This window comes from Corythoichthys intestinalis, chromosome 21 (genome assembly GCF_030265065.1).
Source record: "Corythoichthys intestinalis isolate RoL2023-P3 chromosome 21, ASM3026506v1, whole genome shotgun sequence".
NCBI classification, from domain to species: domain Eukaryota; kingdom Metazoa; phylum Chordata; class Actinopteri; order Syngnathiformes; family Syngnathidae; genus Corythoichthys; species Corythoichthys intestinalis.
The window spans coordinates 39,722,469-39,740,774 of record NC_080415.1 but is presented as its reverse complement, the minus strand read 5'-3'; the positions used below and the strand labels follow the sequence as shown (position 1 = coordinate 39,740,774).

Here is an 18,306-nt window from a genome sequence, read left to right as displayed (position 1 = left end):
GGACTTGGTATCAGCAGATTCTCAAAATCAGGTGATCCGGACTCAGGTGCAAAAATATGCGATCAGGACACCCCTAGATAAAATGTCTGTTTGTTTTTTTTGTATGGTTGTTTTTTTTTTTCTTTCTTTCTTTTTGTCACATATCCCCCTATTGATTAAAAGTATTTATTTGAAACTGCCCATATGACGATTTTCCCCACTTCCTGTCTCAATTAGATACAGCCTCTTTGCTGTGGTTAACCACCAGGGAACACTAGAGAGCGGCCACTATACCACCTTCATCAGACAGCACAAGGACCAGTGGTTTAAATGTGACGACGCCATCATCACCAAGGCCAGCATTGAAGCGGTGCTGGACAGTGAAGGGTGAGCCGTTCCTGATCGGACACATTATAGCAACACTCTAAAGTTGACCCTTAAGACATTTAGAGCATTGAATTTCTAATATTGATCCCTAATTAGGGGTATATAAATAAACTTGACTGACTGTTGTTTTTTTTCTCCACAGGTACCTTTTATTTTACCATAAACAGTTCCTAGAGTACGAATAGTGCAGCCCTCCTGACAAGATATACGAACCCTGACGCACCACTGCAACTTGCAAAACATTTCCACTGGAATTCAGGATGCACCGGACAACAATCTGCTGGTTGTTAATCTGCTAAACCAGTCTGCACGCTGACTTGTGGCCATCTTCATGGTACTTGCCTGGCTTTTCGCATTTTCAGACAGACAGAAAAAAAGTATCTTTTTTTTTTTTTTTTTTCAAATTAATTTCTGCAGAGACTTGATCATGGATGGTGTTCTTGACTTTATACATGGGTGGGGAACCACGATGGGCTCTGGACCGCTATGCAATTGCAATGAAACAGAAAACCCCCCTACACAATTTATCTCAAAAAAACCTATTCACACATTTGCACCGATACCATCATTCGCTGCCTCCCTCCGACTTTAAAATGGATTGGACGTCTACGGATTTAAATTCATAGGAAGGGGATGATTGGACATACAATTGGATGGTTAGCATCATCTTTGGAATTCTTTTTTTTTTTTTTCGCGCTGGCGGCCATTTTGGGTAGAGCGACCGGTTGGAAACGAGATCTTGAAGAGTACATATTGCGCAGCATCCACACGTTATTTCTTCTTCGTACTTTCTTTTTTTAGCGCCATATCGGTGCAACGTTAGTTGGTACCTAAGTTACCCAACTATTTGGCGTTGAAGTCCCTTCAAAAATTTGGGAAAAGCTTTTCCCCATCCCTGTATCAAATCATTGTACAGTGCTGGCCAAAAGTATTGGCACCCCTGCAAGTCTCAGATAATGCTCGATTTCTCCCAGAAAATTATTGCAATGAGTACTATATGGTAGTAATATGTTCATTTATTAGGAAAAAGCGGCATGGAAAATGAATGAATGAATGAATGTTCATTTATTTTGCTTGCATCATTAATATTTTACATAAAACTCAAAAAATGGGCCAGACAAAAGTAGTGGTACCCTTTTAAAAATCGTGATGCTTCTGTATTTTGTGTAATTAACAGCACCTCTTACTTACCTGTGACACATAAGAGGTGGTGGCAATAACTAAATCACACTTGCAGCCAGTTAAAGTTGACTCAACCTCTGTAAGAAGACCAAAGAACTGTCTGAGGACTTGAGAAGCAAAATTGTGAGGAAGCATGAGCAATCTCAAGGCTATAAGTCCATCTCCAACGACCTGAATGTTCCTGTGTCTACCGTGCGCAATGTCATCAATAAGTGTAAAGCCCACGGCTCTGTGGCTACCCTCCCTAGATGTGGACGGAAAAGAAAAATTGACGAGTGATTTCAACGAAAGATTGTGCGGATGATGGATAAAGAACCTCGACTAACATGCAAACAAGTTCAAGTTGTCCTGCAGTCCGAGGGTTCAACAGTGTGAACCCGTACTATCTGTCGGCGTTCTGAATGAAAAGGGACTCTATACCCAGGAAGACCCCACTTCTGACTCAGAGACATAAAAAAGCCAGGCTGGAGTTTGCCAAAACCTACCTGGGAAAGCCCAAAACTATTTGGAAGAATGTTCTCTGGTCAGATGAGACAAATGGCATCAACATAGAGTTTACAGGTAAAAAAAAACGAGGCCTTCAAAGAAAAGAACACAGTCCCCACAGTCAAACACGGAGGAGGTTCCTTGATGTTTTGGGGTTGCTTTGCTGCCTCTGTTACTGGACTGCTTGACTGTGTGCATGGCATTATGAAGTCTGAAGACTACCAACAAATTTTGCAGCATAATATGGGGCCCAGTGTGAAAAGCTGGGTTTCCCTCAGAGGTCATGGGTCTTCCAACAGGACAATGACCCAAAACACACTTGACCCAAAAAGCACAAGAAAATTGTTTGAGAGAAAGCACTGGAGACTTCCAGCAATGAGTCCAGACCTGAATCCCATAGAACACCTGTGGAGAGATCTTCAAATCTCAGAGACCTGCAGCAGTTGGCCAAAGAAGAATGGTCTAAAATTCCAGCAGAGCATTGTAAGGAACTCATTGATGGATACTAGGGGTGCACGACATTCATTTTTTGAAACCGATATCGATAACTTCCTGCTCCTCAAAGCCGATACCGATATCGATAACCCATAATAAATTTTTTAAATGTATAACCTGAGTTTTTGAACACCTGGAGGTTTAAAAAAAATAATAACTGTGGATTCAACATAGATTTGCCTTTGATCTCATCAGATTTTTCATAATGACTTGAACAAAAACTGCACTGCCCGACAGCCAGCTAAAAATGAATGCACTTCCATAAACCACAAGGCTTGGTCTTTCCTTGCTTTTATGGGAAGACACTCGTCTTAATATTGCGAAAGTACAACAGAAAAATACACATATTCAATACTCAATATACAACAAACTGCACAATACACTTATATACACAACTTCCATATGTATAGCATAGCACACTAGCTTGAGCTACTAAAGCATTGGCTGGCTTCTATAACACAATTTTTGAAGTTCTGTACATATGACCCTTAACCACAGAAGTAAACATATATTGCACATCCATATGTTATAGTAAACATAAAATACATACATATACTGTATTTCTGAGGCGGAAACGTAACAAAGCATTCACGACTGTCAATGCTCCCGCTAGACACCGCATTGTGTAAGTGATTGTACCAAACTACTGTGACAAAAAAATAGATGCAGTGAATTATTCTGACCAGCAGGTGGGAGCAATGGCCCGCAAATGATCAACTGATTTCCCATACTAGAAACTGTAAAGCCAGAACAGTACATTTTATCGGTCCTATTATAAATGTTATTGGATTTATCGTGATGACGTCATAATTCCTATTATCAGACCGATAATTATCAGACCAATAATTATCGTGCACCAGTAATGGATACCGAAAGCGGTTGTTCGCAGTTGTTTTGTCTAAAGGTTGTGCTACCAAATATTAGGCTGAGGATGCCAATACTTTTGTCCGGCCCATTTTGGGAGTTCTCTGTACAATGATAATGATTAAAAAAAAAAAATTCATGCTCAATGTGGTACACACAAGGACACAGGTTGAGTCAACTTTAATCCATTTTAACTGGCTGCAAGTGTGATTTAGTTATTGCCACCACCTCTTATGTGCCACTGGTAAGTAACAGGTGCTGTTAATTACACAAATTAGAGAAGCATCACACAATTTTTCAAAGGTTGCCAATACTTTTGTCCAGCCCATATATATTTACAGATATTACTGCCAAAGCATTTGTAATTGCAATCATTTTTCTTGGAGAAATTGAGCATTATCTGACAGAATTGCAGGGGTGCCAATACTTTTGGACAACACTGTAAATGTCAACCCCTCTCCAAGCTGGTCCTGTCTGAAGACGAAGGTATTTTTTATGACATTTTAAACAAAGTCAGTCATTGAAATTCACAAAAAGCACATCATATCTCACATAGTAGCCTATACAGCGCGCGCACACACTCTCTCTCAAAATGACCAAATATTGTAAATCTGTGTAGGCATTTTTCACTGCGTCACAGAGGAAGAAAGACGCAAACATCTCCTTACAAGTTGTATGATAAACATTAACTAGTCGTTTATTTATGTCACTACTTGTGGGTTCGTCGTCGGTCAACTACACGGGAAGCTCCCGTGGCGCTCTCCTCCGAGTGTTCCGGAAGTTTCCGCCTCTATTGCTGCTTCCAACTGTCGCAGGGGCGGATGTTACTCAGTAAATATTATATTTTTATAAATAATGTAATTATAAAAGAATTCGTTTACAGGTTGTTGTTTTTTTTTTTTTTGCATTCACTCTCATGTCGTCCGTCCGTGTTCCATTGTGCTGTGTTGTTTTATATACGCAAGAAGAGCTAACAATACACACCTGAAAATGCTGCTATGGCAGTTTAGTTAGATGACCCCTTTTTATTTTGAAGTTCATACAGTGGTATGAAAAAGTATCCGAACCTTTTGGAATTTCTCACATTTCTGCATAAAATCACCATCAAACATGATCTGATCTTTGTCAAAACCACACAGATGAAAAAAAACAGTGTCTGCTTTACCTAAAATCACCCAAACATTGATAGGTTGTGATACTTTATTGAGGATAGCACACAAACAATGACAGAAGGGAAAAAATAAATCTGCCTAAGGAGACTTAAAGAGCAACTAAAACCATTTTTAAGTGAGGTGTGTGCCCAATCACAGATGAGTGGTAAAGCTGCCCTGCCCACTATAAAACACACACCTGGTAAGAAATGTCTTGATGAGAAGCATTGGCTGATGTGCATCATAGCTCGGTCAAAAGAGCTGTCTGAAGACCTGCGATCAAGGATTGTTGATTTGTATCAAGCTGGGAAAGGATACACAACCATCTCCAAAAGTCTGGATGTTTATTAATCGCCAGTCAGAGAAGTTGTCTACGCCAAGAGTTCAGCGCAGAATACACAGAGAGTGAAGGAGATAGTACCTTTTCTCGTAAGCACCTAATGGTTTGCATTACTCTTACACACTTAATATAATCAATCTGGGAATAGTATCGTTTCTCGTATTTACTGTTTTACTGTATACTCTAACACACCCAATATAAAATAAATAGCACTTATACCATAGTTTTTGGAAAACAAGCAGAATATGGGGCAAAAGAGATAACGCCTTCTTATCACGGAAGCCTAGCATGCGTCATTCAACTGATTGAGCAAGATTGACGCACCAACTCCTGCAATGGGTTTTTCCGGACAATCCGGAACAAATGGCGGGACGCCCTGTCCCGACACAAGGAAAACCAACGCCCGATATCCAACTGATAACACGACTGACAAAACTTCAAGAGCCCCTTTGATGCTCAGGTGACAAAATCCACAATCCTCATTGCCCTGACAACAGTAACTCCCGAATCCTCCCGTCCAATCCACAAAAAGGCAATAATCTTAAACAACGCACAAACACACCCTTCTTGCTGCCCACAGCCCGCCCATCGAGAGCCTTCAAAAGACTGAATGTTTAACTAATCGTGGTCATTTTCTCGGGAACCTTTTGTCAACGTGTGGTAGGGTGACCTTGCCTCCCCGGCTGAGTGTTTCTGTTTCGCCTTGCCGTTTTCATCTCTGTCGAACTGAATAAATTGTCAATTGTTTTTGGTGAGCCTTCTTTAAACCTTTCAAAATGGGTTAACACTAAAGTGAACGCGCGGAGTTTGCCCTTCTGGCTGGATTGTCTGGATCCCGCCAGCCAGGGCCGTTGGAGCTGCGCCAGGTCCGTCGGTTCGGCTGCTGCGATTCCGGTGGTCTGGCTAGATGGTCAGATTCCTTCAAGAGGTAAAAAAGCACCCTAGAGTGCCTGCTAGAGACTTACAGAAATCACTGGCACAGTGCAATATCTCTGTGTACACATCAACTGTATGGCCAAGAATGGTGTTCATGGGAGGACTCCACGGAGGAAGTCACTGCGGTCTAAAAAAAAAACCCATTGTTGCTTATTTAATGTTCGCGAAAAAGCAGTTGGACACTCCACAGAAGTAGTTTTGTGGACTGATGAAACCAAAGTCGAATTGTTTGGGAGTAACACACAACGTCATGTGTGGAGGAAAAATTGAACAGTTCACCAATATCAACACCTCATCCCCACCTTGAAGCATGGTGGAGGGAGCATCATGATTTGGGGCTGTTTTGCTACCTCGGGGCCTGGACAACTTGCAATCATCAATAGAAGAATGAATTCAAAATTTTATCAGGATGTTTTGCAAGAAAACCTGAGGCCATCTGTCAGACAGTTAAAAGCTAAAAAGAGGATGGATGCAGCAAGTCAACAAATGATCCAAAATACAGAAGTAAATCAACTTCAGAATGGTTTCAGAAGAACAAAATACACCTTCTGGAGTGGCCAAGTCAAACTCCAGACTTGAACCCCATTGAGATGCTGTCTCATGACCTAAAGACAGTGATTCATCCCAGGAATCTGACTGAACTAAAGCAGTTTTGTTGAGAAGAATGGGTGAGGATTAGTCCTGATCGATGTGCCAGATTGATCTGCAGCTACAGGAACCGTCTGGTTGAAGCTATTGCTGCCAAAAGGGTGGGCCACAAACGTATTTTTCCCCCTTCTGTCATTGTTTGCGTACTATCCTCATTAAAATATGAAAACCTATAAACGTCTGGGTGGTTTTAGCTAAAGCAGGCACAGTTTTTTCATCTGTGTGATTTTGACAAAGATCAGATCACAATTGATGGTGTTTTCATGCAGAAATGTGAGAAATTCCAGAAGGTTCAGATACTTTTTCATACCACGGTATGTCTCGGGGCAATTTAGAAAAAATACTGTATATTCATGTTGAAATGATGTACTTGTGGTTGAATGCAAAAATACTGTAAGAACCAATATGGGATGTCATGTATCCTCAGAATAGTACAGTATGTGCAAAAGATGGCAAGTTTGATTCTGCAGTGTATTATTGTCGGCTGCATGTCTGTGTGCGAGTGTGTGCGTGCTTGTTTTTCGTGGGGAAAAAATAACTGGTTGTTTAAAAAAAACGTGTTGTGTAAGAAAAACGAAGGTATGCGCGTGTATTAAAGTCGGTATGCACGTGTGGCGCGCGTGCGTATGTTGTGCGTGTTTGTGTACTGAATCAGTACTTAAGTTCAGCATGCCGCCCAAGCTGAATATTACAGTTTTACTTTTGTCTTTTCACTTGTTGAAGATGTATGTAAAGTATATATGTACAGTTTGTACGTAAGAGACAATGGTGAAACCTTCATAGTGATTTTTGTTTTACTTCTATTGCCAAGGGAGTCGTAATGGTGTCTTGACCTACCATGTCATTCCTCGAGTACAAAATGACTGCAAGACTGGACACGGTGATGGCAAGACACTCAAATAAAGAACAAAAAAATCTATATCGTTAATTGACTTTGTCTTTTTGATTTTGTACCGTGGCGGTTATGTTATGTATGCATTTGTTTTCTCAAGCGCTTGTCTTCATTGAAGTTGTCGGAGAACCAGATGGAGCGGCTGATCGTGGCCGAGAGGCGGGGACACCTTGGACTTGTCTCCAGCCAATCAGCAGAGGTGGGTAGAGTAGCCAAAGATCTGACTCAAGTAAGAGTCGCGTTACTTCTGAATAATGTTACTCAAGTAAAAGTGGTCATCCAAAAATGTACTCAAGTACAAGTAAAGTTAAAAAAAAGTATTTGTTAAAATGAATACTCTAGTCGTGAATAACACAGTGAACTGTAACTGCTTACAATGTCTGATTTGTTTTAAATAATGGTCTTTTTTTTTTCCTCAGGACAACTTCATCTATAGGAACAGATATTACTATAACCAGAGATGGGTAGTAATACGTTACATTTACTTGAGTTACCTTTTGAGAAAAATGTTCTTCTAAGAGCAGGGCTGTCAACAGACTTGCAGGGGGCTGGGGACAAGTGACCATTATACGGCCCACCCACCCCTGCCACCGGCTTGTCACGACAACATACGCAGTACTTGTAACGCTTAGCAAGCAATGACTGTGTAAATTTTCAAGCCATTTAATTTGAGATGGACAGTTAAATTTAACAGACCGTAATTTGATGTGACACAGTATAAACAATTTCCATCTATTGTCCCATGTAGGCTACAATACAATACAACTGAAGGTGCTATGACTGCCTGCTAAGCAACTAAACCGTATAACTAAACATCCTGTGCCCCCTTCCCCCCACATCCCTGCGGTTTTCAACCTCTCTCCTTGGCTCAACACGAGCAGCATGTCTTGTCATACCGCAGCTCCATAGGCTACAAGCGGCCGTTGACAGACTCGAATCGGGCTTTGGTCACGGTGATCGCGAACGTAAACGTTCAGTGTTAGTGGCTGTTGTTCACTTACCGACATCACAGTCCACAGCCAACTCTAGCCCTAATTCTCTAGGTTCTTGTCCCCCTTTTAAAAACTTCATCATTTTTTTCTCATTCACCTCTATGATGTTATCTCTTTTTCTTTTCTCCGTACCCGATTTATGACGACTCGCCATGTTTAGAGTTTATAACAATGACAGATTTTAATTTCCTGCTTCAGGGCACGTACGTAGTGTAGCCTTGAGTTTGTCAGAGCAGAGTCAAACCATTCTCTGCAAAGACAGGGGGGGCGTTGTGCAAAAAAAAAAGGGAAAAAAATAGATATTTGACATTTTTGATACGTCAATGTTGTTCAGTAAAAATCGAGTAGAACATAATATTTTAATCAGACAATCATTTAAACAAAAAAGATGTCAATGTGTTAAGTAAAATAAATTAAGGGTCATTCAGGGGCCCATACCCCGAAAACATACCCGGTTGCCCCCCTGTTGACAGGCTTGTCTAAGAATAGTTTTACGAAGCGATACTTTTTACCTTTACTTTAGAAGATTTGTGAAGAAGAAACATTAGTCTTACTCCGCTACATGAGTCGTTGCATTTTTCCTCGTTATTCTCTCTTTTAGATTTTACTAAAGACTAGGGCTGTCAAACGATTAAAATTTTTAATCGAGTTAATCACAGCTTAAGAATGAATTAATCGTAATTAATTGCAATTCAAACCATTTCTAAAATATGCCATATTTTTCTGTAAATTATTGTTGAAATGGAAAGATAAGACACAAGACGGATATATACATTCAACATACTGTACATATGTACTGTATTTGTTAATTATGACAATAAATCAACAAGATGGCATTAACATTAACATTCTGTTAAAGCGATCCATGGATAGAAAGACTTGTAGTTCTTAAAAGATAAATGTTAGTACAAGTTATAGAAATTTTATATTAAAACCCCTCTTAATGTTTTCGTTTCAATAAAATTTGTAAAATTTTCAATCAAAAAATAAACTAGTAGGTCGCTGTTGTTGATGTCAATAATTACACGATGCTCACGGTGCTTAAACCCATAAAATCAGTCGCACTCAAAGCGCCAGCAGAGGGAGACAAAAAACACAAGTAACAAGTGGGTATGACCTGTAATGTCATTTTAATCTGTTTGAGCGGGGCATGTGCGTTAATTGCGTCAAATATTTTGGCGTGATTAATTTTTAAAAAATTAATTAGCGCCCGTTAACGCGATAATTTTGACAGTCCTGCTAAAGACGCCAACACTGGCTTAACCAGTTTCACTAATGAGAGGTTACATCAATAATCACATGACTCCATTATACCAATCTTGCTTACAGTCAAGCTTGCCGTTCTATGATCACATCATCCTATTCAATCATGTGGCATCTTTAAAGCACGATAAAAAAAATATTACTAGGGCTGTCAAACGATTAAAAATTTTAATCGAGTTAATCACAGCTTAAAAATTAATTAATCGTAATTAATCAAACCATCTATAAAATATGCCATATTTTTCTGTAAATTATTGTTGGAATGGAAAGATAAGACACAAGACGGATATATACATTCAACATACGGTATTAAGTACTGTATTTGTTTATTATAACAATAAATCATCAAGATGGCATTAACATTCTGTTCAAGCGATCTATGGATAGAAAGACTTGTAGTTCTTAAATGTTAGTACAAGTTATAGAAATTTTATATTAAAACCCCTCTTAATGTTTTCGTTTTAATACAATTTGTGAAATTTTCAATCAAAAAATAAACTAGTAGGTCGATAATTACACAATTCTCATGGTCATAAAATCAGTCGCACACAAGCGCCAGCAGAGGGCGACAAAACTCCAAAAAACACTTGAAAGGTGGAAAAGCGCTATATAAGTATAACACCACCACCACAAGTAACAAGTGCACATAACCCTGTGTTGTCATTTTAATCTTTTTGAGCGGGGCATGTGCGTTAATTGCATCAAATATTTTAATGTGATTAATTTAAAAAACTAATTACCGCCCGTTAACGCGATAATTTTGACAGCCCTAATTATTACTATTTACAACATGACTGGGAAGCGCGGATTTTAATCTCTCAGCTTTTATTTGGCAGCGATTGAACACGGAAAACCGGAGATATGATCATTTTAGCTTCATAATGTATGTTTATGGATATGCTTTCTCCACTAGAGGGCACTAATGCTCCTTAGAGCATGAATAATGCTTAATTTCTGTAATATTTATAATAATTTCTGTCGTTTTTTTTCTCTCACCGGAATTTAATGTTGTTGTTTTTCTTTGAATTTCTTTGGCTTAATGGGGTTATGTAATACGTTACAGTACAGTATAATAATTACAGTTCAGATCGATAACTTTGTGCTGAGAAAAAAATACCATTGTTAAAAAAAAAAAAATCTTAAGCCGTTACTTACAGTGTTACTCATTACTTGAGTAGTCTTTTCATCAAATTCAATTTGCATTCATTCATAACAACTTCTTGCAGAAGAAACTAGCTGTAGTCCAATCCATTTAAAGTGGGAGGGTGGCAGTCGGCTGTCATGCCTTGAGTTAAGTTGTGTTAGGTTTGTGCCCTCGTGTCGTGTGTCTTGTCATGTGATTATCTATTGATTTCACCTGTTGTGCCTTCTCCTTGTGTATCCACCTATCAGCTTACTCTTGTGCCACCCACCTGTGCCCAATTGTCTCGTTACCTTAATTCTGTATTTCATTTCCCCATGTGCTATCTGTTCTTGTTGCGACGCTGTCGGTCTTTTTGTACGTCCAAGCCCTTGTGTTCAAATCTTCTTACAAGTAAGTTTTGGTACCCTTTGTTTGATTCCCAGGTCATCTTTTCTTAACTTTGTATTTTTGTTAACTGCTATTAGAGCATTTTCAGTTCCTACATACCCTACCTTGCCTCGCCTCATCCCTAAAACCCTGACAAGCTCTCTCACTTCAAATAGATTGGCCGTCTAGCCCTGTCCATAGCAGACAATGAGTTCAGCAGTGTTTGACCAAGTCATGATAGGATTACTTTACAGTCAAATTAGCATATAGAAATTTTAATATTAAAGGGGATTTTTTTTTTTTTTTTTTTTTTAAAATAAATACAGCGGTACAGTGTCTGTCAATACCACACTGCCGCAAATCGGAATTAGGAGCCATGTATTGGTATCAGTGCAACACAAGTAAATAATACTATAAACTAGGGCTGTGAAACGATTAAAATTTTTAATCGAGTTAATTACAGCTTAAAAATTAATTGTAATTAATCGCAATTCAAACCATCTCTAAAATATGCCATATTTTTCTGTAAATTATTGTTGGAATGGAAAGATAAGACACAAGACGGATATATACATTCATGATACGGTACATAAGTACTGTATTAGTTTATTATAACAATAAATCAACAAGATGGCATTAACATTATTAACATTCTGTTAAAGCGATCCATGGAGAGAAAGACTTGTAGTTCTTAAAAGATAAATGTTAGTACAAGTTATAGAAATTTTATATTAAAACCCCTCTTAATGTTTTCGTTTTATTCAAATTTGAAAAATGTTCAATCAAAAAATAAACTAGTAGCTCGCCATTGTTGATGTTGATTGTTGATGGTGCTGAAAGCTATAAAATCAGTTGGACCCAAGCGCCAGCAGAGGGCGCCAAACACCAAAAAAAAAGTAACAAGCGGACATTACACTCTGCTGTCATTTTAATCTGAGCGGGGCATGTGCGTTAATTGCGTCAAATATTTTAACGTGATTAATTTAAAAGATTAATTACCGCCCGTTAAAACGATATTTTTGACAGGCCTACTATAAAACGAACAAACCTCATTCTACCATCGACTCATAACTCATTACGTGTCTCTAATCTGGAGATGTGAGACATGTTTTTTGTTGACAGGGGAACTTGATTTTGCATCTGGGACACTGTGCTGAACACCGGTTGTTGGTTGTACGTCAATGGCATTCTAGAAGTTGAGGGTTCAGGGTAGCATTGGACACACACGCAGGTCTCAGTGGGTCTAGATTCACCTGATGGTTTACTAGCACAAACTGCGTGTGCCATAAAATCTGTTGAGATGAAATTATGTAGAAATAAGACCCCAAAAAAAACGCGCCCGTAATGTTTTCATGCAGCACTCTTACGTTTAGACCTATGATCCGGGTGACCTCCTCGCTCAACATCTCCTTGGCCCCGTTTGACGACTACTCGCTGGGGCTTCATCTCAGCTCTGCTTCTCCTCAGAAAAACCAGCAAGGCCAGAGACAGGCTGGACAGCAGCAAACCTATGCAAAGGGCAAGGAGCGTGTAGAAAAGGACAGTAGATTCTTCCAAGGGTATCTGTAGAGCATTTGGAAGCTGTGGAGTAACTTCAATAAGCAGCTTTTTAGTCGTCACTGGAGCTGGAAGAGAAGAAAGGTAAGAACTAATTACGGAAAATTTACATTTACTATTGCTTAAACTGATGATTATTTTGTGAAATGAACAAGAACTCGTGACTCACGGTGGCAGTATTGGAAGCACTCTGCTGGATGTTTACCACAAGCATCAGCACACCTCACACATTTTCTTATAAGTTCATCATAGTAGTGGCCAGGCAGTGTTTTACAATCGGCTAACGCTAACACAGGCAGACATATGCAGCAAATTAGGATTTTTTTTTTTCTTTTCCCCAATATTTTTACTACATTCATGTAGGACAGGGGTGTCAAACCTGTGGCCCCCCCGTTCCACATCAAACTGAAGACTCCATTTTGGAACGTAAAAAATTAGGGCTGTCAAAATTATCGCGTTAACGGGCGGTAATTAATTTTTTAAATTAATCATGTTAAAATATTTGACGCAATTAACGCACATGCCCCGCCCAAACAGATTAAAATGTCAGCACAGTGCAATGCCAACTTGTTACTTGTGTTTTTTGGAGTTTTGTCGTCCTCTGCTGGCGCTTGGGTGCGACTGATTTTATGGGCTTAAGCACGCATGAGCATTGTGTAATTATTGACATCAACAATGGCGGGCTACTAGTTTATTTTTTGATTGAACATTTTACAAATTTTATTAAAACGAAAACATTGAGAGGGGTTTTAATATAAAATTTCTATAACTTGTACTAAGATTTATCTTTTAAGAATTACAAGTCTTTCTATCCATGGATCGCTTTACGAGAATGTTGATAATGTTAATGCCATCTTGTTGATTTATTGTTATAATAAACAAATACAGTACTTATATGTTGAATGTATATATCCATCTTGTCTTTCCATTCCAACAGTAATTTACAGAAAAATATGGCATATTTTATAGATGGTTTGAGATGCGATTAATTATTCATTATTAATAAATAATTTTTAAGCTTTGATTAACTCGATTAAAATTGTAATCGTTTGACAGCCCTATAAAAAATACTTAAACATTAAATAAATTACAAACTAATTAAAAAATATACAAAACCATTCTAAATTGAAATTAAGAAAAATAATTAAACTTCAAAAAAATAAAACAAACGAGACCAATTAAGTGTATATTTTGCTCTGAGAATGTTATTATTATTATTTTTTTTTTATACATTTCTCGTGACCTCACATGGATTCATTTTTGGTTGCCATTGACAGCAATAAACATACGGTATTCTGTCAAAATTCGCACCCTTATAATATTTTTCTCCCGAAGATTTTGTGGCGGTTAGTAAGCACTCTTTTACATTCATTTGGACTCTCAATGTCATCCAAAGGCGCTAAATAAACAAGTTACATCATAAACATACATGTGCTACATGAATATGGCAGAAATTAATGCTTAAAGACACTGCTAAGACATTAGCGGTGAGAGGGCGGCGTGCGGTTGAGTTGTGTCTGAGAACTTTTCTACAGTGGTATGAAAAAGTATCTGAACCTTTTGGAATCAATCTTTGGGGTCAAAGTGCATCATTCTCTGTCGCCCTGTAAATCTGCATTGCCCCCTAGGGCCTGGCATGAATACTACATCGTTTTCATGCGGAATTGTGACATTGTTCAAATGGAGACGCAAATGCAAATTTGAAATTTTTCGTATTCTCGGAGCGTCACCATGTAAACGGCCCCTAAAAAAGACCCTCAGCACCCCCTGCTGTGAGTGACTTCAAGCGCCCCTGTCAACTTCCCTCTTTGACTAACACTTAAGCTAATGATAGATCACTGTCCCTAAAAGGGTTAAATAAAAATTGTGGTTGGTTGCTTACTCATAACTGAACTAAAGTTCATGAGTCATTTCACAAGTCCATGACAAGACGGCCACTTCAATGCACACTTTATGGACTTACCGCAATATTCGGTGCATGTGATGAGCGGTGGTTGTTGACACATTAGATGGCAAGGCAGACATTTTTTAATCAATCTGTCCCAGTGTTCCCCTGCAGGGCACTTGGCACCCATCGGTGCCGATTACCTAGCAGTTATAAACAGACAGATGGTTAAAAATACAGTGGGTCAAAAAAGTATTCGCAGCCACCGATTGTGCAAGTTCTCCTTTTGAAAAAGATGAGCAAGGCCTGTCATTTTCATTAACTAAGAGAGATAAAACATCAAACTGTGTGGTTTTTTTTTTTAAATTTATTTATTTTTTTTTTTTTAAAGAATTGCAAATTATAGTGGAATTTTCCAATATAATTTGCAAATAAATTCTGGAGACAGAGGCTCCTCTTAGGGCTGCTGCTATCGATTATTTAGGTAATCGATTAATCTTTAGTTGGTTTGAATAATCGAGTCATCGGATTACGAACATTTAATACTGTTGCAGAATAAATTTTTGGGATATGTAAAACAAGTGTTTATGCTTGCAATGATATTTATTTTGCCTTGCTAAAATGACACTTTCAAAAGCGCATTACCGTGATTTTCGGACTCTAAGGCTAGGTACATAATACAGGTCTTAATGCACAAATCCATTTTTTTTTTGTCATATCTGTTTTTTTGCCGTGCCTATTCAGACTGCCTTTGTCCATTGAGACCATTCAAGTATTACACATGCGCACTAATTCGCAGTCCGACACGCACTGAGCAAGACGACCTGCATGCGCAGAAGCGTCAAAACAAATGACCACACATGCTGGCTGTCATCAGTCATTCCAGGGATGTCATATTTTGCTTTTTGAAAAGAGGACACAAATAACAGACATATATAATCCCAGTTTAGGTTTATATTCAAAGTATATGGATCGATAGCATGCACGCACTGTCCGTGCATGTCACACACACATACGGGCAGTTTGCCCTGACTCTCGGCCATGTAAGCAATGTTGAAATATTACCTATATGGAGCAGACAGAAAACCCATCCGTCTCAGGCTTATCCTCAACCCTTTTTTATTTTTTTTATGACTGCTGTCAAGTCCGACCCTTCCTAAAAAGCCGTGTTCAAGGCAAGCTAGGCGCTAATAACGCACAGCTGCACCACTACCGTAGCGTCTCTCTCGCTTTTTGATGACGTAATTGCCGCATGAATTCCGATTTGAGAGACTGGACAGTATAGACCGCTGCAACAGTCTGGAAAAATGTGGCCCAGATCGGATTTGAACCAAATACGAAAGTGACCCATGCGACTTGTCACGTTCAGACCGTCAAGTTAATGCCTCACTCAAGTTGGAAAAACACGAAAAAATCGGATTCGTGCATTAAGACCTGTAGTATGAACGTAGCTTAAGGCGCACCGGACTATAAGCCGCCACCCACTAAATTTTACAGGAAAAGACATTTGTTCATAGATAAGCCACACTGGACTATAAGCTGCAGCTGTCCTCACTATGGGATATTTACACCAAAAGATATTAACCGGTAACACTTTATTTTACAGCGGCATCATACCACTGTCAAAAAGACCAAATGAACCACCAATTGGCTGCAAAGCGTCATTGCTTCGAGAAGCTTCATTTGGCCATCACTGCTCCCTTGGGGAGACAGTCAACCTCTGCTGTCAACATTGGTGTTTTCCAACATGCCTCCTAGCATGCATTGCAGCGCTTCAGATGTAAATAACAATCAAAATTCATGTCCTGTGCTCATTATTTCTTCAGTTACTGTTCTACTTGTTTCATTAATTGCTAGTTATGGTATTTGGTAACACTTTATTTGATAGTGGCGCCATAAGACTGTCATTATACAATCACAATTATGACAGGACACCGTCAGGATCAATGATGAATGCTTATAACTGATGTCATTTGGTGTTATCTGTCAAATTATCTAGCTTTTAAATGGATGTAAAAGATCCAAGCTGGACATAAATGGGAGTTAGTGCCCTAATTTGCCGGATGACACTTAAAGACATCTGTTGTAAGCATTCGGTAATGCCCATGATGTGTCATGTCATAATTATGATGGTCTTATGACAGTCTTATGACGCTGCTGTCAAATAAAGCATTACCCATTAACACAAGTGAATGAACAAATAAGTAGCACTGAACTGTAAAACGCAGGATTAAAAATAGTGTCTTATAGTCTAAAAGTTACGGTAAATGCCGATGAAAAATGTTGTGAAGTGCTCATATATTTGCGCTTACCTGAGGAGACGTGAATGGTGACAAATCCCGGTTTGAGCATGAGGGTGAGACTGAGATCTTCCCCTTCCCCTCATTTGGGTATGGACTCTCGGTGTAGATAGAATGGGACTTCCCCTTAATACATGTGTGCGCATGTGCGTGATGTTTTTTTTTTTTTTTTAACAGAACTCAACCTTTTTTTTTTTTTTTTTTTGCCCTTAGGCCTCAGACCAAATTCTGGCCCACAATATGTTGTAGGGGTGCGACAATACAGAAAAAAACTATCTGAACCTTAAATCACCGTCAAATGTGATCTGATCTTTGTCAAAATAACACAGATGAAAATACAGTGTCTTCTTCAACTAAAACCACCCAAACATTTAGAGGTTTTCATATTTTAGTGAGGATGGTCGCCATTCGACATCCTTGTATTTGAGTATCTTGTTATTTTTGTAATTTCGCCCCTGCTGTGGGTTTTGGTCGCCTGTCGCTTTAGTTTTGTATGCCTCTACCTTGTGCAGGTACGTGAGTGTATTTTAGTTGTTTTATTGACTCTCTGCCTACCACCTTGTTTTACCCTCGCGTTTGTATATTGATCCCCGGCGACCTCCTGTCACGGACCCATTTTGTTATTTCCCCTTTTTACCGCGATTGCGTGTGTTTTTTTGTATTTAATAAACCCTTGTACGCTTCCCTCAGTCGTTTTTTTGTCTGTTGTGAGTCCAACCTTGTTTCCGTGTTCGCAGACCCTGACAAACTAATTTTTACCAAACATTTTAAGTCAGATGTGTGCCCAATCACTGATGAGTGGTTCAAAGCATCTGCATCTATTCATCTTTGTTGCTTCATTTCTAATTGTGTATCATATTGCCTCTGTAAAGCCCTTTGAGACTTCTGTTGTGATTGAGGGCTATACAAATAAAATTGAATTGAATTGAAAAGCTGCCTGCCCACTATAAAACACACACCTAGTAAGAAATAACTTGATGAGAGACATTGTCTGATATGTATCATGGTTCGGTCAAAACAGCTGTCTGAAGACCTGCGATCAAGGATTGTTGAGGATACAAAACAATCTCTAAAAGTCTGGATGTTCATCAATCGACAGTCAGAGAAGTTGTCTACAAATGGAGAAAGTTTGGCACGGTTGCTTGTCTCCCAAGGAGTGGCCGCCCACCTAAGATGACGCCACTAGTTTAGCACAGAATACTCAGAGAGGTAAAAAAAAGAACCCGAGAGTGTCTTCTAAAGACTTACAGAAATCATTGGCACAGTCCAATATCTCTGTGCACACATCAACTATATCTAAAACAATGGCCAAGAATGGTGTTCATAGGAGGACTCTGCAGAGAAAGGCACAGCGGTTTAAAAAAAACAACATTGTTGCTGGTTTAATGTTTGCAAAATGGCATTTGGACACTTCACAGAAGTTGTGGCAATATATTTTG

The 18,306-nt window shown here is 39.0% G+C and overlaps 2 protein-coding genes across 4 annotated transcripts in view; one reads left to right on the top strand and one right to left on the bottom strand.

Annotated features, from left to right (window-relative positions):
- The window catches only part of usp22 (ubiquitin specific peptidase 22), a 29,159-nt gene extending 21,769 nt beyond the window's left edge, over positions 1-7,390 (top strand). For both annotated transcript variants that reach the window (XM_057827071.1, XM_057827070.1), the window contains exons 12-13: positions 217-366; positions 509-7,390. In XM_057827071.1, the coding sequence (XP_057683054.1) occupies positions 217-366; positions 509-551 (193 nt within the window). In that variant the 3' untranslated portion in view covers positions 552-7,390. The remainder of the gene's footprint in view (positions 1-216; positions 367-508) is intronic.
- Positions 7,391-11,803: 4,413 nt separating this feature from the next.
- On the bottom strand, positions 11,804-16,932 carry LOC130910047 (tumor necrosis factor receptor superfamily member 13B). 2 transcript variants are annotated; one of them, XM_057827079.1, is made up of 5 exons: positions 16,880-16,932; positions 14,646-14,770; positions 12,852-12,968; positions 12,493-12,750; positions 11,804-12,417 (listed from the first exon to the last, which is right to left on the bottom strand). In XM_057827079.1, exons 2-5 carry the CDS (start codon positions 14,755-14,757, stop codon positions 12,191-12,193), a joined length of 714 nt encoding a protein of 237 aa, XP_057683062.1. In that variant the 5' UTR covers positions 14,758-14,770; positions 16,880-16,932; the 3' UTR covers positions 11,804-12,190. The 2 variants fall into 2 exon arrangements, with proteins under 2 accessions (XP_057683062.1, XP_057683061.1); XM_057827078.1 differs by lacking the exon at positions 16,880-16,932 and having other exon boundaries at positions 14,646-15,188.
- Positions 16,933-18,306: the final 1,374 nt, after the last annotated feature.